The sequence below is a fragment of the Oncorhynchus mykiss genome, chromosome 14 (assembly GCF_013265735.2).
Source record: "Oncorhynchus mykiss isolate Arlee chromosome 14, USDA_OmykA_1.1, whole genome shotgun sequence".
Taxonomy (NCBI): Eukaryota; Metazoa; Chordata; class Actinopteri; order Salmoniformes; family Salmonidae; genus Oncorhynchus; species Oncorhynchus mykiss.
This window is the reverse complement of record NC_048578.1, coordinates 10,686,474-10,709,509: the sequence shown is the minus strand read 5'-3', so window position 1 is coordinate 10,709,509 and position 23,036 is coordinate 10,686,474. Positions and strand designations below refer to the sequence as shown.

Here is a 23,036-nt window from a genome sequence, read left to right as displayed (position 1 = left end):
TCAATTGTCTCAAGGCTGAAAAATCCTCCTCCCTGTCATCTCCACTGATTGAAGTGGATTTAACAATTGACCTCAATAACGGATAATGGCTTTCGCCTGGATTCACCTGGTCAGCCTATGTCATTGAAAGAGCAGGTGTTCTTCATGTTTGTATACTCAGTGTATATGAAACACAGGAAAACAGGTTTGTTGAGGTTGTGCACTTCTATACGGATCTCTTGCATGTTTTTGGAGTAGGCCTAGGCTAGGTTATGAGGATGTTATGAGCCATTTTAATGACAGTCTTGGGTGACCTTTTTACAGGTTCATGTAATATAACCCCATAGGCTTGAACCTACATTGAACCTATCCCAACGAATAGATCACTACTTATTTATCCATATTAATGGCTCAAATGTCAACATGAATTGAGAAGACAGTTTGACAGTTTGTGGACAAGCATAAGTAGGCCTAGTCCTAGACTACAAAGTCTACAACTTGACACTATATAGAATCCCGTTACAAAAAGTGACTGCGTAGCTGTGTTGCTTTGGCCAATAGCAACATTTTTGGTGCAATTTAAAAATAACAACTCCAAAACGATGTGCCATTATTCACATGAGAAGGGCTATAGGTCTAGGTCTTTTTTAATTAAGAGAGATTAAAAAATATAAAAAAATATGTTACATGCACATCACCAATCAAATATTCCCTTTGACACATGCTGGGTGGTCAGAATGAACTTTAATCCCATCCTTATAGTTTGGAAAAGAAACAGAAGGGCGATAAACAATTTAAGAGCATGTTAACTGCAATAGCCTAATGAATGAAGCCCTTGATAAATCATTTGTATGGTTTTGAAATATAAAATATATACATCAACAATAAAGTGTTTTAGAAAACAGTAAGCCTATGCACACTCACATTCCTGTTATTATGCAGTAGTACGCTATACTTTTCCAGTCAATGAAATAAGTAGAAAACGATATAACGTTATTGCAAAAAAACACATTTTATTTTCATTTTGAACGTTGCCATCAGACAAACGTTCTACCCGTATCACTCTTAAAACCTGCCTCACTTTCCCCGTATTAAGGAAGTGTGCTTTGCAATCAAATTGGAGCAGAAAATACTAAAAGTTTGTCAAACAGAAACTCAAAATTAATAATATGCCTTTTCTGTCCAGTTAAACTTCAAATAAAATGTAATGCCTACGTGATTTCTCATTTTATTAACAAACGTATACACCTTATCACATACAGAAAATTATATTGCCTATCTCAATAACTCAGACACAAACAAACATGTTAAGCATTACATTTCTGAACCATACATTTATTTTTTGTATGTTTTTATTTTATTATTAGAACTATTCTATAAAAAAGTATATTTGAAGAGCCTCCAGCATTTCGTTGCAATTATAAATCATCTTGTTTCTCGATTTCTCGTAATCCACAACATGTGCTTCAGGACGTCTGAGTAATCCATTGGGAGCCAAGTCTTGCGGAACTGTCCTTTCAGCGTGTCGGAGTGCTCAGTTATGTTGGATGGTCCAAATTCGATTCTACTGAGTGACAGTAACTTGCTGTATGTTCCTAATAGATGCCAAGGTGTTCATTCCGGGGGGTGGGTAGAGAGAGCCGTGAATATCCGACGGACTGAGTGAGCCTGGTACCGGCAGAGGACTCACTGATCCCGGGTCACTGTGCACTGATCCTCCGCTGCCATCAGATCCCATTTTCTTTTTGATTAATTTCCTTTCCTTGGCTCGGCGATTTTGAAACCAGATCTTCACCTGTAAATGTAAAAGAAAAATGTGTCAAAATTGGTATTTCGTTTTATATTTGATTCATCATTTGATTTATCAAGTCTAGGGCCATAATGCTCTACCATGAATTGGTACCTACCTGTCGTTCTGAAAGGCCAAGGTTCCCCGCAAGTTCCGACTTTCTTCTGATAGTGATGTAACGATTAAAATGGAACTCCTTCTCCAGCTCCAGTCTCTGGTGGTCGGTGTAAACCACTCTGTATTTCTCCTTCGTTCTTGTTTTGCCTGAAATTATGAGAAGTTATGAGAATTCAATATGCTCCGTAGTCACAATGAACATCGAATACTTCAATATATAATATATAATGGAGCAATAGGCTATTTAAACTCTGAAGTTCATTCTTGTTTTAAATTCACTTTTATAGCAGTAATTTGAGGTATTTATAGCAAGTAGGTTTAATACTAGAGAAATAGGACAATCAACAGGTTAATTATCAATGCCTATTAAACTTTACGATTCGTTTATCTAACACATCTCAAAATGTGTATGTAGCATCTTTAGGCTCTATCAACTGAAGTGGTGGCTATCATGTTAATCTAGATTGTGTTGCTTTGTTGGTAGATATGCAAATTGAGCCACTGATCTTTTGATCTCACTTTTTGAACAAACTGCAGAACAAAGAGTCTCAGAGATATTACCTAAACTCCATTGAAGTGTTAAGAGGCAACACACGACAACACAAAGGACTAACAAGGCAATACTATCTCAGACATTTCTCTAGCTTGGATCAGGTTGCTTTGTTGATCAATATATCATAACCACATACCCTTTTATCAGGTAGACAATATTATTAGTCGTTTTGAACAACATTGAAACATGTTGATATTAATAGTTATAGCTAGCTATAGGTCATGCTTGACACGTTTGACAAGACCCGGGATAGCCTCCTAGAACTAAACACTTGACAACACGTTTGATAAGCTAGCCTAATAATACAAATACAGAAAAAGACATCTAGGCTAAAAGAATTTCAGGATTTTACAGTGGTTCGTTTTATAACCAAGTTAATTAATAAGCTATAAAACGAAATATACGAGTTAATGTAGGCTTATGTTACTGTTACTTAGTCTAATTTATAAATATAGGCCTAAAGTAAACGAATTATATTTTCTACATATTTAATTTCTAGCGAATTAAGAGATGCTGTGGTTTATTGCCAAGTTATAAAGCTTTGTTTATATTCGTCAAAGACCTTTCTTTATTTGCTGTGAAAAACGTCACCCTTTCCGGCAATATAACTCGAAGAATGGGAGCCGAGGAAGACACTTTGGTGCATATCAAAGTAAAATGAGGTGTTAAAAGAGACCGCAGCCTGAATATGACGGATAACCTCAAAACCCGAGACAATGTAGCAGGAAAAGTAGACCTCACATCTAGTTTACGGGAGTCGAGAAATTAGCATTACAAGTGCGCCTGGCGCCGTTTCAGATCTTGACACCTTCATCGTTTCCTCCACAAGGATAAAAGCCTGTATCAGAAAATAACTAAGATGTTAACGTTTTAATTAATAGCATAGTTTATCAGACTATTATCGCTATTGTAGGCCTATAGTTGCATTGTCAATAATGAATTTGACAAATTCGATCTAGAGCCTATCATTTTCCTCCTTTCGCTTTTGAGTCTGTTGTGATTTACAATTGAATGCCTTGAAATTGCATTTTACAGTTTTCAAAATGTGTCCAATACAAAAATGTTACATGCGACTGTGTGATTTTGGTGACATCTAATTTAAATCATGATTAGATAATGTCATGTTAGTGCTTCCTTTTATTCGTTACGAACCTCTCCAAAATGTTACCACAATGCACCCATTCATTACGCATGAGGTTATTCGTTTTTACGGTGAGATTTAGCACTTAAAGTATGCAATTATTTTTTATATTGTATCAATTTTCTAAATACTACCTGTTGCACTTGCACAACTTTTATGAGCCAACACCAGCAGTTTTCACAGCACACGAGAAGAACACAACAATTCCGACTCTTAGCAAAATATAAACATGTGGTTTGGCATGAGTTGATGATGTGCACGAATGATTTTAACAGTGGCATGCATTTCTTGGCTCAAGCTTGTGACCTTACTCACCCGTGGAAGATGATTGTACCGTTTTGTTCATCCACTGGTAAGAAGAATTGCGCCTTTCTCTATCCGGGGAAAGTTGAGCAACAGAAATATTATCTGGAGGTGGTTGCAATACTGCTGACCCTGGCGCGTGCATGGGATTGTATTCAGGTGAGCAATAGGAAACTTGTCCCGGCGATGAGTTGTTCATGGGCGTAGGAATAGTGTTAGGAGGACCCAGACTATAGGCGCCCCAGTCCTCTCTTGGTGCGCCATAAGGAGCTCCCCAAGCCCCCGAAGACTGTGCGTGCGTATCCATGTTTGGCACATGATGGTATCCAGTAAAGTCGGAATATTGTGGCGTGGGAACAAAGTTCTGTGGTGGGATGTTGATGCCCGATCGTCTTACAGGTCCTTGGTGATACATGCTGCCTTCTTTATCCAAAAGGTATCCCACATGCATGATTTGAAAACAAGTGACAAAAGTGACTTTCAAGTGTACATAGTTGCCCTGCAACTGCGTCAAAATAAATCAAATAACAATCCTCTTGCTGTGGTTATGTTGTGTATAGTCCAATGGTGCAAATTAAATGCGAAGTAGTTCCTGACGCGATACTGTCTCACAGGATGTGGCTCTGTTGTCAAGGTGGTGGTGGCAAAGGTATACTAGGGTCTTCCTTCCTGACGTCAGAAGAGTCTTCAAACCCCGACAATTTGCATTCAAATGACGAGTCAATTATGCTGGCGAACCCACTGTCCTCTAGCGCCTGTTTTACGCATCACCCCCAAAAAGAGCAAACTCCACTCCCAAATCTGAAATATTGGCGCCAATAATCAAATTTATTGCAAAAGTGAATTGCAACTTCTCCAACAAACAATATGCTTAAATGGATATGCTCCTGAACACGTTATGACTTTTACATATCTCTCAGGCCAATTGAAGTGTCCTAATTTAAGTGTGCTTGCTATATATTTTCTATTTTGTGCCAGCAGCATACCATCCTGCATACCACTGCTGGCTTGCTTCTGAAGCTAAGCAGGGTTGATCCTGGTCACTTCCTGGATGGGAGGCCAGATGCTGCTGGCAGTGGTGTTGGAGGGCCAGTAGGAGGCACTCTTCCCTCTGGTCTAAAAAAATATCCCAATGCCCCAAGGCAGTGATTGGGGACACTGCCCTGTGTAGGGTGCTGTCTTTCAGATGGGATGTTAAACGGGTGTCCTGACTCTCTGAGGTCATTAAAGATCCCATGGCACTTATTGTAAGAGTAGGTGTGTTAACCCCAGTGTCCTGGCTAAATATCCCAATCTGGCCCTCAAACCATCACAGTCACCTAATAATCCCCAGTTTATAATTGGCTCATTCATCCTCTCCCTGGAACTATTCCCCAGGTCGTTGCTGCAAATGAGAACGTGTTCTTAGTCAATTTACCTGGTCAAATAACAAATAAATAAAAGTGTTCAACAATATTTTTTATTTAGGCCTATTAAGTTGGATACATTATTCCTTACTAGAAATAAAGATGTTGGCCTTATTTTAATGCAGGACTATTACTGTGCTATTTGTAGGCTTTCAATTATATAACGTGCAATTGTAGCTGTCAACTTCTTGATTGTGTTGTTGTCATTCTGTTTTGTGTCAGAGAATAATAAATAATAAAAAATACCATTAAACATTTACAGCAGGGATCATCAACTAGATTCAGCCGCAGGCCTATTTTTTTCTTGGACAGATGGTTAGGGGGGCAGAACATAATTACAAATCATTTGTAGACTTCAAATTGCCCACAAGAAGCCCAAACAGATATAATATTTGACTAAAACATAATAATTTCAAACCTAGCTTACGTTTGTATATGATCACATATCTCTCTCATTATGCGTGGGAATACTTGGAAAGAGATTTCCAAAATTAAAATAACTTGGAGCAGATCTACTGGTGTTTTTAAAGTCCAAAAAGGAAAATTCCCCCAAATAATAAAAACATACATATTTTTTTTATGCTCTAAAAACTTGGTGGGCCAAATAAAACCGCACATGGGCCGCCAGTTGGGGAACCCTCATTTACATTGCAGGTCCAACACAACCGTCACATTCTCCTCTCCTTTGGTTGAATAATGTCTTTAGGGCTAAACCTGTTAATATGGGAAGGCAACGTCTCCCATGTCCACAGACACGTTTCACGCCTTCGGAAGCTGATCGTATTTGTTAAAGATATTCACTTGCAAAATAGGTACAAAGTATGATGAGACTTTCTCCTGTAGCAAGGCGAACTTTTCACATTCCTTTTAGTTCGCACTTCGACACTTCAAGGTCGCACTTCACAGCTAATTCCGGTTTAACCTATGACACCCACTAACGACAACGTGGTCTCGCGCCCGTGCGTGCCAATATGTTAGGCATGATCTTAGTTGTTATCCGTCCCTATTTTACATAAGAGATTGCATAAAAAGTCTCGAATTAATTGCAATAGCTATCATAAAACAATCCAAACGAATCGAAGTACAAAAGTACAACAATACTACAATACTAATACTAATAACAACAATACTAATAACACATGCACTTTACTAGGCCTACACATAGGCCTATTTATTTATTTTAAAGCATTTTATGTTTTTATATATGACTGATTATAGTTTTTTCACAACAGACAGTTGGAGTCATCTAGCATCAAATAAACCCAAAGTAGATAAAGATTGCCCTCCAGCTTGCTTTTGTTTGTGTTAAAGGTATGGAAACAAATATTAAACCGGAAACATGCTTTCTTTTTCTTTTTCGGGTGGTTGGGAGAGGTGCTCAAGAAGCCATGACCATGCCAGTGCCTTGTAATGCAAATGTTTGGTTTATGTGAAGAAAACAAATCAGAGGCATGTGCTACACATAGAGACATCTGTCCATTTGTGTCTACTGCATTTACAGGCATTTTATTTCATATTTCAAAGTGAAGTATGGCTTCTGAATCTCATTGACCATACACTAAACAGGCAAAAAACTCTGATACAAGTCAGGTGCCTTGACTGACTGTAACCAAGAAATGACTTATTTCCCCAGGCTCTGGTGGAAGGATATTTGAGCTGAGATAATTGAAAGCCACTGCTTCCTTGTGGATGGATACAGAACTCCCATTAGTGGCCAACCAGAGGTTAAATCCAGACCTAACAACGGCCATGCAGTCCCCTCAAGAGGGCACCATCTACCAGGGAATGTGATACTGTGCTCCATATAGTACAGTTCTGTGCTGAGTGTATATTAATTACAATGCAAGCTGAATTGCTTTACAGTTGGCCTATATGGTGTACAAGTTATTCCAGCGCAGAATAGCAAACAGAATCTTCATAAAATAAATCTATGTATATATATTGTTTCCTACTGAAACCACATCATCAGCTGATGTCCCTCTGTATGTACCTTGATAAGTGCATTCCATAGGTTTGTACAATATGTAATTACAGGAGGTGTCAAAGTTACTTCTATATTATTGGGCAACTGGATTGCACGTTTATGTAAGGAGTTTAGTAATAAATACATGTAAATATAATATGTATACAGTGATGTTTATTGACATACCACACTATACACATACAGTGCCAGTCAAAAGTTTGGACACACCTACTCATTCAAGGGTTTTCTTTACTTTTACTATTTTCTACATTGTAGAATAATAGTTAAGACATCAAAAATATGAAATAACACATATGGAATCATGTAGTAACCAAAAAAGTGTTAAACAAATCAAAATAGATTTTAGATTTTGATTCTTCAAAGTAGCCACCCATTGCCTTGATGACCACTTCACAGGGCTCCCGAGTTGCACAGCAGTCTAAGGCACTGCATCTCAGTGGTAGAGGTGTCATTACAAATACCCTGGTTCAAATCCAGGCTATATTACAACTGGATGTGATTGGTTGTCCCATAGAGTGACTCACAATTGGCCCAGGTTTGGATGGTGTAGGCTGTCATTGTAAATAGTAATTTGCTCTTAAACTGACTTGTCTAGTTAAAAAATATATATATATCTTAACCAACTTTATGAGGTAGTCACCTGGAATACTTTACCAATGGTCTTGAAGGAGTTCCCACATATGCTGAGCACTTGTTGGCTGCTTTTCCTTCACTCTGCAGTCTAACTCATCCCAAACCATCTCAATTGGGTTGAGGTTGGGTGATTGTGGAGGCCAGGTCATCGGATGCAGCACTCTCCTTCTTGATCAAATAGCCCTTACACAGCCTGGAGGTGTGTTGGGTCATTGTCCTTTTGAAAAACAATAGTCATTGTCCTTTTGAAAAACAATTTGATAGTCCCACTAAGCACAAACCAGATTGGATGGGCTATCGCTTCAGACTGCTGTGGTAGCCATGCTGGTTAAGTGTGCCTTGAATTCTAAATAAATAACAGACGGTGTCACCAGCAAAGCCCCCCCACACCATCACACCTCCTCCTCCATGCTTCACGGTGGAAACCACACATGCAGACATCAGTTCATCTACTCTGCATCTCACAAAGACACGGCAGTTGGAACCAGAAATTTCACCTTTGGACTCATCAGACCAAAGGACAGATTTCCACCGGTCTAATATCCATTGCTCGTGTTTCTTGTCCCAAGCAAGTGTCTTCTTCTTATTGGTGTCCTTTAGTAGTGGTTTCTTTGCAACAATTCGACCATGAAAGCCTGATTCACGCAGTCTCCTATGAACAGTTGATGTTGAGATGTGAACTCTGTGAAGCATTCATTTGGGCTGTAATTTCTGAGTCTGGTAACTCTAATGAACTTATTCTCTGCAGCAGAGGCAACTCTGGGTCTGCCTTTCCTGTGGCGGTCCTCATGAGGGCAGTTTCATCACAGCCCTTGATGGTTTTTGCAACTGCACTTGAAGAAACTTTCAAAGTTCTTGAAATTGTCCGCATTGACTGACCTTCATGTCTTAAGGTAATGATGGATTGTCGTTTCTCTTAGCTTATTTGAGCTGTTCTTGCCAAAATATGGACTTGGTCTTTTATCAAATAGGGTTATCTTCTGTATACCAACCCTACCTTGTCACAAAACAATTGATTGGCTCAAACGCATTAAGAAGGAAAGAAATTCCACAAATGAACTTTTAACAAGGCACACCTGTTAACTGAAATGCACACACACACACTCACACATAGACACACTTTCACACTCTTCACATACGCTGCTGCTACTCTGTTTATTATATATCCTGATTGCCTAGGCACTTTAACCCCTACCTACATGTACATACTGTATTACCTCAATTACCTCAACTATCTTGTACCTCTTGCACATTGACTCGGTACTGGTACTCCTTGTATATAGCCTCGTTATTGTTATTTTCTGCACAGTGTAGTTTGTGCTGCTCCCTGTGACTGCGTCTCTTCTTGTCAGTGACTGCCCTCTGCTGACGACAGTGTGAACCCCTCTTTGCACATTTGATTCTTCTCTCTTTGTAAACTCAAAATCACTATGGCAATTAAACACAAAATATATAGTCATGTGGTCTCAAAATAATGATTCCACAGGTCCAATAGAGTCATATTACAGTATGTTTCTGCTTCCATATCTCCAACCGTCACAATATTGAGAAGAAATGATTCTAAAGGCAGTGACATGAGGTTGGAGAAGCACCAGTTTTTAGTTGGTTGCATAAGTCCAGATGTTGTTGAGATGGACCCCAGGACTTCACTGCAGGATAAGTGCTAAAACATGACCTTGTAACCTTTAAATTCTACAGATTCCGCTCTGACTGACCCATATGACACTGATAGAGCAAGAGACAGTGGTTCTCAGTTTGTTGATGGGATGTAACGTCTTCACATGCACTCTCAAGTTCAAATAGGATGCTTGTTGAAGCCCAACTCAGGTTAAAGTATTTCAATCATTTTCGTCAGGGGATAACAGAAACGGGTGTTTTGCTAGCTTGTCGAAACAGCCCAGTGTGTTATCATAAGATTTACAGTGAACATTTTGTGTGTCTACAGGACAGGAGATGCCTTTTTTTTTAAGAACTAAAGAATTTTTAGAGAGGAAACGTGTGCAGGAAGCTTCAAGTTGAAGAGCACAATGTACTTACTGTGTGTGTATCAACAGCTGCACTTCCATTAACTCCTGTCCTAGTCATAGAGTGATTAAACTTACTGTACACTATTTTAAGTGAGAGAAACAACTTATTCACAGGCTGTAGTCATCAAGTACAACAAGCTACTGACAAAGTATTGAATTCCATCAAATAGCTGTGTCTAAATACTAGGCCATTGTTGCTCTGGATAGAATGTGATACGCTACACCTGCAATAACATCTGCTAAATATGTGTATGTGACCAATCAATTTGGATTTAATGTGTTGTATAAATGTATTGTAGAACATGCTCATTTCAAGACTGAATGCCCTTGAAAAAAATTAAAACAAAGATTCCATTATATTTTGGTTCCTTTCCATTCATGTGTTGTGCATTAGAGAGATGAGATGGACATAGTTCAATTAGGGTGGTCATTTTTTACATTTAAAAACAGGCAAGTATTAACACCAATTGTTGCAGTTCAATATATAAGGTGAAGCATTAACATAACATAAATAATTTAAGCCAGACATAATCCTTATTATAAACAAAAAGAGCGGGGGGGGGGGGGGGGGTGGGGGGGTTAATTTCATGCCATTAATAGTCTCATTACTGGGCTCCATCTTTTAATAAATGTAGGTCTTTGTAATCTAAGTGAATGTGTTATTTCTTCCATCTCATTCAGTTCCCAAACCTTTTGCAGCCTGGAGTTATTTGTTGGGGGATTTGGTTTTAACCAATTTATGGGTAATAGATTTTAATGGTGGCTGTGAGCAAAATCTGCAAAATCTAGTTTTGACCCCTTCCCTCTATGCCCTCTGGAATCGCTCCCAGGAGAGCCACCAGGGGGTGTTGTGGTATTTCTAGTGCAATTAGGATTTTAAAGAAAGATTTGGAAAAACAGATGAGTGGAACAATGGAATGCCTGTGTCAGTCTTAATTTGTATCTGACAGGCATGCCATTGGGGTAAAGAGTTTTCAGAAATATTACAGACTGACTGAACTGGACTTGTACATGATGGAGTTGCTCCAAGATCTGTCAAAAACATCCTAGTCTTCACCGAAAATGTATCTGACGAAGTATACCAACCATTATTTCAAGAGAGAATTGTTTGCACATTTATCCCTGTCATTCAAATGAAAACCTCAGTGAAAGCAGCTCACCCGTGTTACGACTGCATCGGAAGGGGTCAGAGAACACAGAAAGAACCCAGTGCTGAAACCATCAGAGAGGCATGGGAAAAATGCAGAGACCACTTTGCCATAATCAATTCAGAGAAACGGCGTGGCTATTTATGAGCACAAACACATGTTTATGGCAGGCTGCGGCACTAATCCTGGTTTCCCGGACCCCGCTGGCTGCGTCTGCTGGGACATCACTACTTCCTGTTGCCTGTCAGCACCAAGAGGCCGTCCTCAGATCTGTGGTAGTGAACTCAGAGATTGGTTTAGTCTCAACTCGTCTGGGTCTAATGCAACAGTGCCAGCACTTGCAGCGGTCTTGTGTTCATTCATTCATGAATTAATTAATGTGTAATCCCATCCCTTGTTTAGCCTTGCATTGATTTGCAGGCCATTCTCTTTCATGTCAGGCAACAGGGGAGGTCTGTTTAAGACAATGCAGTTATAGTATTACTGTGTTTTGGAGATTCTGTGGTCTGAATCAGATGATAAAGGGGAGGGAGGGCTTTTATTTTTAGACCTCATTCTGCCTTGAAACAGCCTTGCAGATGCAATGCATTTTCTCTGCAGTCTAAATGTATTTCAGGAGTTTCAGTATAATATAAAAAGCGAATTCATGTAGGTTGCCTTTAATTAACCTCCAAACGTTTGTCACAGCTGGGAGAGGAACCTGCTAATGTTTGTTGGAACTCTGATGGTCTTTATACACAGTGTTTCTTTCTCACCCTAGTACACCTTCTGTTCCACACCCCTGGAGTTCACAAGTCCATTTTCGGGGGTAGTCTTTATTTATTTCGATGCACTTGTTGTTGACTTGGTCTGTGATACTTCCTTGCTGCTTAAAGGTGGGGTGAAGCTCCAGCTAGTCTGACTGTGGAAACAGCATCCGGCCCATTGTTCTGCTTCTAGTTGAGAGGAGGTTTGGACGTGGCCTGCAGTCCACCTTCTTGGAGCAGGGGGTCTGGGAATTGCATTGTATAGTAGTGGGCTTGGGGCTAACCTGTGTTGTTTTTTTTTTGTAGTTATTGGGCATTATTGTGTGGTGGATGGCTTCAAATCTGCATATGATAGGAGTTCAATCTGTGCTGTTTTCCCCCTGATTAACGGAATGTGTTTTGGCATGGTTTCAAGAAGGCCCTCAGTGTGTCACCTCTGTTATAGTGATTAATGGAGCATTCTGCTATGGGGTGCTGTGTTTGTCTTGGGAAGGAGCTGTGGAAGTGGGAACGCTGGGGAGGGAGGTTTTTTTCGTAAATACCATTTTCCAAAGGAAAGAAATGAAAACAGAGCTCAATAGGTGACGCCCTTTAATTAGATGCAAACGGGATGTTGTTTTTTTCCCCCAGGTCCGTTTTGGTGTTGTTGCAGAGGCCGTTGTTACCTTGGGCAGCACACAAACTCTGACTCATCAGAGGGGATACGCTCGTTTTGCTTTGGTTATAGTAGGGTAAGTTACAGTCAACGCATTGTATTAATGATGTTTCATCACATTCCTCATATCCTGCCCTGGGTACTTCACATGGCAGATTTATGTTTTTTTGTGTCATATCTGACTAGCTGTTTCATTAGTCATATTTCAAATGACCAGGCAAACAACATACGGTGCTATTTTCATGACCTTGAGTAAAGCTGTTTGAGGGGCAACACCACTTTTTCATTGTACGTTCACGGTGGATGTTTTCATTTGAGAGGCTCTGTTATGAAAGACCAGCACCGCTCCATTTCTTTGGTTTATTTGGTTTCTGTCTTGAATGGCAAAGCAGTTCTGGATTCCGGATATTACATATTTCTTCCAGATCTATCCATTCATTGCATTATACAGTGCCTTCAGAAAGTATTCACACCACATGACCTTTTCCACATTGTGTTGTGTTACAAACTGGGATTCAAACAGATTTAATTGTCAACAACCTACACGAAATACTCTGTAATGTCAAAGTGGAAGACAAATGTTAACGTTTGTAAACAATTTATGAAAAATAAAACACTAATATAACTTGATTAGATAAGTATTCAACCCCCTAAGTTAATACCTGTTAGAATCACCTTTGGCAGCGATTACAGCTGTGAGTCTTTCTGGGTAAGACTCTAAAAGCTTTCCACACCTGTATTGTATAACATCTGCCCATTCAAATAAATAATTCAAGCTCTGTCAAGTTGATTGTTGATCATTGCTAGACAGCCATAGATGTTCAAGCCAATTTAAGTCAAAACTGTAATTATGCCACTCAGGAACATTCAACGTTGTCTCGGTAAGAAACTCCATTGTAGATTTGGCCTTGTGTTTGAAATTATTGTCCTGCTGAAAGGTGAATTAATCTCCAATTGTCTGGTGGAAAGCAGACTGAACCAGGTTTTCCTCTAGGATTTTGTCTGTGTGTTTCTTTTTATCCTGAAAAACTCCACAGTGCTTAACGATTACAAGCTTAACCATAACATGATGCAGCTACCATTTTTCTTGAAAATATGGAGTAGTATTTTTTTGCAGTATTACTTTAGTGCCTTGCTGCAAACAGGATGCATTATTTGGGAATATTGTTATTCTGAACAGGCTTCCTTCTTTTCACTCTGTCAATTAGGTTAGTATTGTGGAGTAACTACAATGTTGCTGATCCATCCTCAGTTTTCAACTACCACAGCCATTAAACTCTGTAACTGTTTTAAAGTCACAATTGGCCTCATGGTGAAATCCCTGAGAGGTTTTCTTTCTCTCCGGCAACTGAGTTAGGAAGGTTGGGTGTAATGATCCAAAGTGTAATTAATAACTTTAGCATGCTCAAAGGGATATTCAATGTTTGCTTTTTAAAATGTTCACCCATCTACCAATAGGTGCCCTTCTTTGCGAGGCATTGGAAAGCCTTGCTGGTCTCTGCGGTTCAATTTGTGTTTGAAATTCACTGATCAACTAAGGGACCTTAAAGATAATTGTATGTGTGGGGTGCAGAGATGAGGTAGTTGTTCTAAAATCATGTCAAATATTATTATTGCACACAGAGTGAGTCCATGCAACTTATTATGTGACTTGTTAAGGACATTTTTACTCCTGAACTTATTTAGGCTTGCCATAACAAAGGGGTTGAATACTTATTTACTCAAGACATTTCAGCTTTTCATTTTTAATTGATAACAAAAGACTCCACTGACATTATGGGGTTTTACGTGTAGGCCAATGACAAAAAAAATAACATTTTGAATTCAGGCTGTAACACAACAAAATGTGGATAAAGTCCAGGGTGGTGAATACCTTCTGAAGGCACTGTAGTTCATTTATTGCAGCGTTGTTGTTGCATTGAATTCAGCCTATATTATAATGTCATCCAGGATTTACAGATGCATGTTAAGAGAATACAGCTTCTATATTCATACTCTATAGTATATGTCAGGATCATATTTGATCAATATTCTGCACATTATTGGTGTCCAATGTAGTTTTTGCAATGTCAATTGTCTTTGGAGATTCTTATTCGACCTTATTCAGAAGTTATGACTGCTTAGTGATCCCAAGAGGGGAGTCTGTCTAGTGACCAGCCCCTGAAGAAAGGGTCAGTGAGGTTTTCCTGCTTGTGTCTGTGTGTGGAAAACTACTAGTTGTGTGAGTAAAGAAGCACGCCTTGTTGTGTTTGTAGCCAAACAATGATGGTTCCTCATCCCCAGCATGCTTCCCATGTTTATTTACATTCCATATTCTGGAATCAGTTTACATCGGAGCTGACCTGCTTGGCTTGAGGTTTCAATAATTCACTGGTTTGGTCTCGTATAGAAGGAGGACAGTGAGTGTTGTGGTAAACATTCACGTTCACCTAGCTTTAAATACCGTAAATCAGTGTAAACCAGAGTGATGAGCGGAGACAGTGGAGAGCCCAACCTGTTCCGTGTGGCGTTCCCAGTGGGCACACCCTGTGCCAGTAACGGGGGTCGGGGGGCAGCGTGGCCCCATAGGAAGCTCACTGCGGGGTGGCGTCCTCCGGTCGTGACCAGGATGATTAAGGCCCCCTTCCTTTCCTGCTCCGAGGGGCATTGTCCCGTTGACAGACAGGCTGCCGACACCTTGCCCCGCTCAGGAAGCGTGTCTCGCTGGTTAAGGAGCAGGACCAGCGGAGTGTAGCCTTCTGATGACACACACATACAGTGGATACACGTCTCACCCATCTCCACATTCCCAGCCACAGACAAGTTGTGCAACAAATATTTTTTTCTGCTGATATGTGTTCAAAATGGTGCTGATTACCTATGGTGTCAGCACTTCAGATTAAAGAGGATCATGTCCTAAAAAAAGCAGAGGGTTAATATATTAAACAATGTTAGCAACTTCAGAAAAAATGAGGAGTGGACTAGAAGTCATTTATAAATATATAGATCTTTATTCATTTATTCACTTCTTATGCTTGGTTAATAATAAAAATACATTTAGATGACAAAAATCTATATTTGATAGAAAATATCAGTGCATATACTTTTCCCCTCCACATTGAACAAAAGACCCAGTCAGTCCACATTAACAACGCAAACATAATTTGGCAGGATTTCGGGGTTTAGAGACAGGACTCATAATAAACCTTAATGAATAATGTATTGTATTGGCACATTGTAGTAGCTTAACACACACAAACGATAAATTCCTCCTATTTGTAAGGAAAGACTAGCTGGTGTCACTTGAAGTTTTATTTAACCAAAGATGCATATTTTTCCAAACATTTAAACTCTTCATCCTGATACTTTGTCCTTAAATCTGTGCATAACAGCCTTGTTTTTAAAGGTAATTACAGGCTAAACGTGAGAAAGTAGATAACATAACTTTCAGTGACCAGTGTATTGTGACCAGCCTGGATAACACATAAGATTCCCGTAGCCTGCCCTGCAAGCTACACTAACACTTTTAGCGTAACAAAATGGATCAGTAGCAGAAGCCTTCTATTCTAAACATTCCTGCTAACAAACAGTACATTCCTTCATCTTTCCTAATGTAATTAAAGTGTACACAGCAGTGGAAACATATAGCATATGCATATAGCATATAGCATATAAATCTGGAATTAAAAACCGGAATGTTCCATATCTTGTTATCAAGGAGTCAGAGGGTACAAATCCTTTGGTTAACTCTTAAGTGTGACATATTTAAGAGGACATTTGATCTGGATTAATAAGCGACAACGTATAATATAAACCTAAATAAATATGCATGGTTTATTTTACTAGTGCTTTCTCAGACACACGCTTCATGTGGAATTCTAATCCAAGCTCATGTTTTTAACTAGCTTTGTCCATGTGGCTCTCTTGTATCATCTCATTTCCTTTTTGCACTCAGGCCATAATAATAATATACAGTTAGGTTTTCCTCATGAACGGGCCCATATCGGGATAGGGGAAGGAATCCAAATAGGACTTTTCATTTAAAATGCCTTCACGGTAAAGAAGTAGTGTTAAATCCAAAGCAGTGTGGTATTACTCTCCGTTTTGCCCTGTACCCTTCATACCTCAACCCTATTCAGAGGGCATTGGGACTTTATGGGCTGTTGAAACTACTACTACTCAGACTGGGCCAATACCCATCTACAGTCTCAACCCTTTCTTCTCTCTGAGGCGAAATGGGATTTTTTTTTTATTTTTAAACATGTTCACTGGGAAGACTGGGGATCGGAGTACTCAAGTGAGAATTATTTTCAAACTGTCAGATTCAATTATTCACGAACCGTTCCGATGATCTGTCCGACAGGTGCCTTTTAAAAACGTGAGCATTAGCTAAAGTCAAGCTGAGTAATACATGCTTGAAAATACCAACATTGTGATAAGAATGTTTATTAAACCTCATATTACGAACTAAAAGAAAACACAATCATTATTACTTAATATAATAAAATAGCACATTTACTTTCCAGTTTTCTATTCTATAAAACATTTGTACAGAAATAAAATAGTAAAACAAGAAACGCCTCAATTCTCCAACCTATTTTCTTTCTCTGTTACATGTTTTATCCCCATCGTAACACATCCACATAGTTACACATTCTTAATTTACACAACAGTATAACCTGCTACCACTACATTTCATGTGTTATACGTCTGGAATCTGTTGTGCTTCTTAGTGTTGTTCACAGTAGATCATATGAATACCTGAGCCTGTCTTTAGGTTTGCATACAGTGCCTTCAGAAAGTATTCACACCCCTTGACTTTTACCACTTTTTGTTGTATTACTGCCTGAATTTAAAATGGATTAAATGAAATAAGTATTCAACCCCTTTGTTATGGCAAGCCTAAATAAGTTCTTGAGTAAAAATTTGCTTAACAAGTCGCATAACTTGCATGGACTCTGTGTGTAATAATAATGTTTAACATTATTTTTGAATGACTATCTCATCTCTGTAACCCACACATACAGATAATTGTAAGGTCCCTCAGTCGAGCAGTGAATTTCAAACACAGATTAAACCACAGAGACCAGGGACGTTTTCCAATGCCTCTCAAAGAAGGGCCCCCATTGGCAGATGGGTAAACATTTGAAAAAGCAGACACTGAATATCACTTTGAGCATGGTGAAGTCATTATTTACACCCAGTCACTACAAAGATGCAGGCATCCTTCCTAACTCAGTTGCTGGAGAGGAAGGAAACTGCTCAGGGAATTCACCAAGAGGCCAATTGTGACTTTAAAACAGTTACTGCGTTTCATGGCTGTCACAGCAGAAAACTGAGGTTGGCTCAACAACATTGTAGTTACTTCACAATACTAACCTGATTGACAGAGGGAAAAGAAGGAAGAATGTACAGAAAAAAACATGTATAAAACATGCATCCTGTTTGTAGCAAGGAGCTAAAGTAATACTGCAAAAAAATTGTCAAAGCAATTCACTTTTTTGTCCTGAATACAAATTGTTATGTTTGGGGCAAATCCAATACAACACTATTCTCCATATTTTCAAGAATAGTGGTTGCTGCATCATGTTAGGGGTATGCTTGTCGTTATCGTTATGGACTGGGGAGTTTTTCAGGATAAACCTAAAACACAAGGCCAAATCTACACTGCAGTTTCTTACCAAGAAGACTGTGAATGTTCCTGAGAGGCCGAATTACCGTTTTGACTTAAATCTACTTGAAAATCTATGGCAAGACCTGAAAGTGGTTGTTTAGCAATGATCAACAACCAATTTGACAGAGGTTGAAGAATTTTGAAAATAATAATGGGAAAATGTTGCACAATCCAGGTGTGGAAAGCTTTTAGAGTCTTACCCAGAACGACTCAAAGTTGTAATCGCTGCCAAAGGTGCTTCTACAAAGTATTGACTCAGGGGTGTGAATAATGATGTGAATGAGTTATTTCTGTATTTCATTTTCAATAAATTTGCAAAAATGTCTAAAAACATGCTTTCACTTTGTCATTATGGGGTATTGTGTGAGGACCTCACAAATGAGAACATTGTGCAATATTTAGATTCTAACTAATGTCTGAGTCTTTAAAGGAAATTAAGTTAATGTATATATAATTTGATATACAGAAGAATATACATAACTGTCTTATGATTTTATATTATCTTGTTTGATATTCTACATTTAATTGTAGATGGGTGAGAAAAAAATCTATTTAATAAATTTTGAATTCAGGCTGTAACACAATAAAATGTGGATTAAGTCAAGAGGTACCGTTGAAGTCGGAAGTTTACATACACCTTAGCCAAATCAATTTAAATTCAGTTTTTCACAATTCCTGACATATAATCAGAGTAAAAAAATCCCTGTCTTATGACAGTTAGGATCACCACTTTATTTTAAGAATGTGAAATGGCAGAATAACAGTAGAGAAAATGATTTATTTCAGTTTTTATTTCTTTCATCACATTCCCAGTGGGTCAGAAGTTTACATACACTCAATTAGTATTTGATAGCATTGCCTTTAAATTGTTTAACTTGGGTCAAACGTTTCGGGTAGCCTTCCACAAACTTCCCACAATAAGTTGGGTGAATTTTGGCCCATTCTCCTGACAGAGCTGGTGTAACTGAGTCAGGTTTGTAGGCCTTCTTGTTCGCACACACTTTTTCAGTTCTGCCCACAGATCTTCTATAGGATTGAGGTCAGAGCTTTGTGATGGAAAATCCAATACCTTGACTTTGTTGTCCTTAAGCCATTTTGCCACAACTTTGGAAGTATGCTTGGGGTCATTGTCCATTTGGAAGACCCATTTGCGACCAAGCTTTAATTTCCTGACTGATGTCTTGAGATGTTGCTCCAATATATCCACATAATTTTCCTACCTCATGATGCCATCTATTTTGTGAATGCACCAGTCCCTCTTGCAGCGAAGCACCCCCACAACATGATGCTGCCACCCCTGTGCTTCACGGTGGGGATGGTGTTCTTTGGCTTGCAAGCATCACCCTTTTTCCTCCAAACATAACGATGGTCATTATGGCCAAACAATTCTCATTTTGTTTCATCAAACCAGAGGACATTTCTCCAAAAAGTACAATATTTGTCTCCATGTGCAGTTGCAAACCGTAGTCTGGCTTTTTAATGGTGGTTTTGGAGCACTGGCTCCTTCCTTGCTGAGCGGCATTTCAGGTTATGTCAATATAAGACTCGTTTTACTGTGAATATAGATACATTTGTACCCATTTCCTCCAGCATCTTCACAAGGTCCTTTGCTGTTGTTCTGGGATTGATTTGCACATCTCGCACCAAAATACATTCATCTCTAGGAGACAGAACGCGTCTCATTCCTGAGTGGTATGGCGGCTGCGTGGTCCCATGGTGTTTATACTTGCGTACTATTGTTTGTACAGGTGAACGTGGTACCTTCAGGCATTTGGAAATTGCTCCCAAGGATGAACCAGACTTTTTTCTGAGGTCTTGGCTGTTTTATTTTGATTTTCCCATGATGTCAAGCAAAGAGGCACTGAGTTTGAATGTAGGCCTTGAAATACATCCACAGGTACACCTCCAATTGACTCAAATGATGTCAATTAGCCTATCAGAAGCTTCTAAAGCCATGACATCTTCTGGAATTTTCCAAGCTGTTTAACTGCACAGTCAACTTAGTGTATGTAAACTTCTGACCCACTGGAATTGTGATACAGTGACTTATAAGTGAAATAATCTGTCCGTAAACAATTGTTGGAAAAATGGCTTGTGTCTTGCACAAAGTAGATGTCCTAACCGACTTCCCAAAACTATAGTTTGTTAACAAGAAATTTGTGGAGTGGTTGAAAAACGAGTTTTAATGACTCCAACATAAGTGTATGTAAACTTCCGACTTCAACTGTATGAAAACTTTCTGAAAGCACTGTAGGTCTATCGGTATCTATAGGTATCTGTATGTGTGGATCAGTGGAGGCTGCTGAGGGGAGGACGGCTCATAGTAATGTCTGGAATGGAGCTAAAGGAATGGCATCAAACACATAGCAACCATGTGTTTCATGTACTTGATACCATTCCACTTACTCCGCTCCAGTCATTACCACGAGCTCGTCCTCCCCAATTAAGGTGCCACCAACCTCCTGTGGTGTGGATATCACAGTGGGGTATGGAGAAGACCAGCAGCACATAGATGAACCCCTGGGACAGGCTGAGAAGGCAGACTCTTCTTCCTCCTTCCTGCACTGTGGGCTGATGGGAAGCAGGCAGGCTAAGTGCAGATACACAGAAAGGTGTCACAGTCCTAAAGTAACAGATCCCACGTTGTAACAAAGCGTCTCAAACTTGTCTCTAGCTCAAGCCCCGGGGATGAGGAGAAATGGAAGAAGTTAAGAGGAGAGAGGCAGCAGCAGGCGTTTTACAGTGCGCTGTGAAGACCAGGGTGAGCTAGAACAGAGGAGAACAAAGGAGAGGCCTTGAGGCATTCAGTCAGACTCTCCACCAGGGGCGGGGGGGGGGGGGGGGGTCTCCCACGGCGATGGGGTGGGGTAGGGCTACACAGGTGGGGTGGAGGGGCGTACTATGTAGTTGTAGTCAGGGCGCGGGCTGTGGCACTCCAGACCAGGCTCCAGGGAAGAGTTGTTCAGGATGAAGTCCAGAGAGGAGACAGGCCGCGGGTACTTGTCCTTCTCTTCCTCAATCAGCACCGACTCCTTACTCCTACTCACCTCCTTCATCCTAGAGAGAGAGAGAGAGAGAGAGAGAGAGAGAGAGAGAGAGAGAGAGCGAGAGACAGAGAGAGAGAGAGAGAGAGAGAGAGAGAGAGAGAGAGAGAGACAGAGACAGAGAGAGAGAGAGAGAGAGAGAGAGAGAGAGAGAGAGAGAGAGAGAGAGAGAGAGAGAGACAGAGAGAGAGAGAGAGAGAGAGAGAGAGAGAGAGAGAGAGAGAGAGAGAGAGAGAGAGAGAGAGAGAGAGCGAGAGACAGAGAGAGAGAGAGAGAGAGAGAGAGAGAGAGAGAGAGCGAGAGACAGAGAGAGAGAGACAGAGAGAGAGAGAGAGAGAGAGAGAGAGAGAGAGAGAGAGAGAACATACATGTTTAAAAACTGACTCAGTAATAAACCAATAATACATTTCCATGATAAATTGTTCATAAAGGATATCATCAATCATGTTCTCTGGCCTCTCTCACTTCTGCTCCCATAAACACTCCTTATATGAGTAATTGACTACTATTGTCTTCTGGTTGCTAGGAGTTTCCAGAACCTAGCTCACAGGGACGCAAGGTCAGATCCCAGTGGGGTAAATCACATGACTGACTAGCTGCATTGACTATGAGACTAGGGAAATGACAGGGTGGTGTATTACATTTGAGATTTTTGTTGAGTCAAGTACTGACATGAATACTATGCCAAGCATTTACACACGTCTACAAAGAGAGGGAGATAGAGAGAGAGAGCTATAGGGAGAGGGTATAGGACAACTGCAAGTGGGGAAGAGGGAGTGCCACGTGGAATTCTACAGCACAAAGCTAGAGGACCATTACAGAGCCAGGGAGGCCCTCCCTCGTAAACCTCCAGAAGGTCAAAGGTGACAGTGATCGAGTGGCGACCCAGTAAGGGTTCTTTCCCCTCAATAAATAGATAATTCTCTGCATGCCTCTGGTGACTGGTTCTCCCATGGAAGAGGCCATGGAAGCTAAGGCTGTGCCCAAAGGTAGTGGTCTTCTAGTCTCTCTCTACCCAGCGTTGTGCATCACATAGGGGCACAGAGACGATGGGAGCACTGTACATGGGTTGATGGGGGTGTGGGGCTGGGGTTGGGAGGGAACAATGGTTGCTGAGGGAGGGGATCCATAACGTTTTATTCAAACCAAGACCTTGTTCATTGGGGGTTTCGGAATAGTGTCATTAATCATGGTAATTTCACATCAAACTCCACTCAAGGATGTTTTCCTGTACCCTTTCTGCCAGTTTATGATTATTGCATTGAAAAAATACATTGTTTGTTAGCTGTTATTGCTTGTCAGAACATGTTAAACAATCTCTAAAAGCTAAATCTACACAAACCACAGGTTTATGTGGGACAGTGGGTGGACTGTACATGCATAATGGAATGTTCTCTATTTGAACATTAGCTCTCAGTTCATTGCGTAGGGGAGCCTTCATTCTCAAAGACGCAGGGTGATGCTAGACAACAGCCACCACAGACTGATTACAGTGGACCAGATAACATCCAGGGTGATGAGACATCTGAGTCCACAACTGTTCCTCAGCAATGACACTGTTACTCTGTTAACATCTGTTAGATTGACTCTGGACAGAGTGTTTGGACAGAGAGTTTGGACAGAGTGTTTGGACAGAGTGCTTGGACAGAGTGCTTGGACAGAGTGCTTGGACAGAGTGCTTGGACAGAGTGCTTGGACAGAGTGCTTGGACAGAGTACTTGGACAGAGTGCTTGGACAGAGTGCTTGGACAGAGTGCTTGGACAGAGTGCTTGGACAGAGTACTTGGACAGAGTGCTTGGACAGAGTGCTTGGACAGAGTGCTTGGACAGAGTGCCTCCTTGGCCCCGACCTCTCATG

The 23,036-nt window shown here is 40.2% G+C and overlaps 2 protein-coding genes across 2 annotated transcripts in view; both read right to left on the bottom strand.

The window, feature by feature from the left end:
- Positions 1–702: 702 nt before the first annotated feature.
- Positions 703–4,476, bottom strand: cdx4 (caudal type homeobox 4). The gene is made up of 3 exons (XM_021562168.2): positions 3,895–4,476; positions 1,887–2,032; positions 703–1,774 (listed from the first exon to the last, which is right to left on the bottom strand). The coding sequence occupies exons 1-3, from the start codon at positions 4,331–4,333 to the stop codon at positions 1,544–1,546; spliced, it is 816 nt and encodes a 271-aa protein (XP_021417843.1). The 5' UTR covers positions 4,334–4,476; the 3' UTR covers positions 703–1,543.
- Positions 4,477–20,268: 15,792 nt separating this feature from the next.
- The window catches only part of LOC110487730 (vascular endothelial growth factor receptor kdr-like), a 73,650-nt gene continuing 70,882 nt past the window's right edge, over positions 20,269–23,036 (bottom strand). The window contains exon 30 of the mRNA XM_036942928.1: positions 20,269–21,191. The gene's annotated coding sequence lies outside the window, so the exon portion shown is untranslated. The remainder of the gene's footprint in view (positions 21,192–23,036) is intronic.

Excerpts from the sequence above, each read along its gene's own strand:
- cdx4 (XM_021562168.2), bottom strand. The coding sequence starts at position 4,333 with ATGCATGTGGGATACCTTTTGGATAAAGAAGGCAGCATGTATCACCAA. Across the intron at positions 2,033-3,894 it reads GGTACAATCATCTTCCACGG|GCAAAACAAGAACGAAGGAG; the intron begins GTGAGTAAGGTC and ends TCATAATTTCAG. Across the intron at positions 1,775-1,886 it reads TTGGCCTTTCAGAACGACAG|GTGAAGATCTGGTTTCAAAA; the intron begins GTAGGTACCAAT and ends TTACATTTACAG.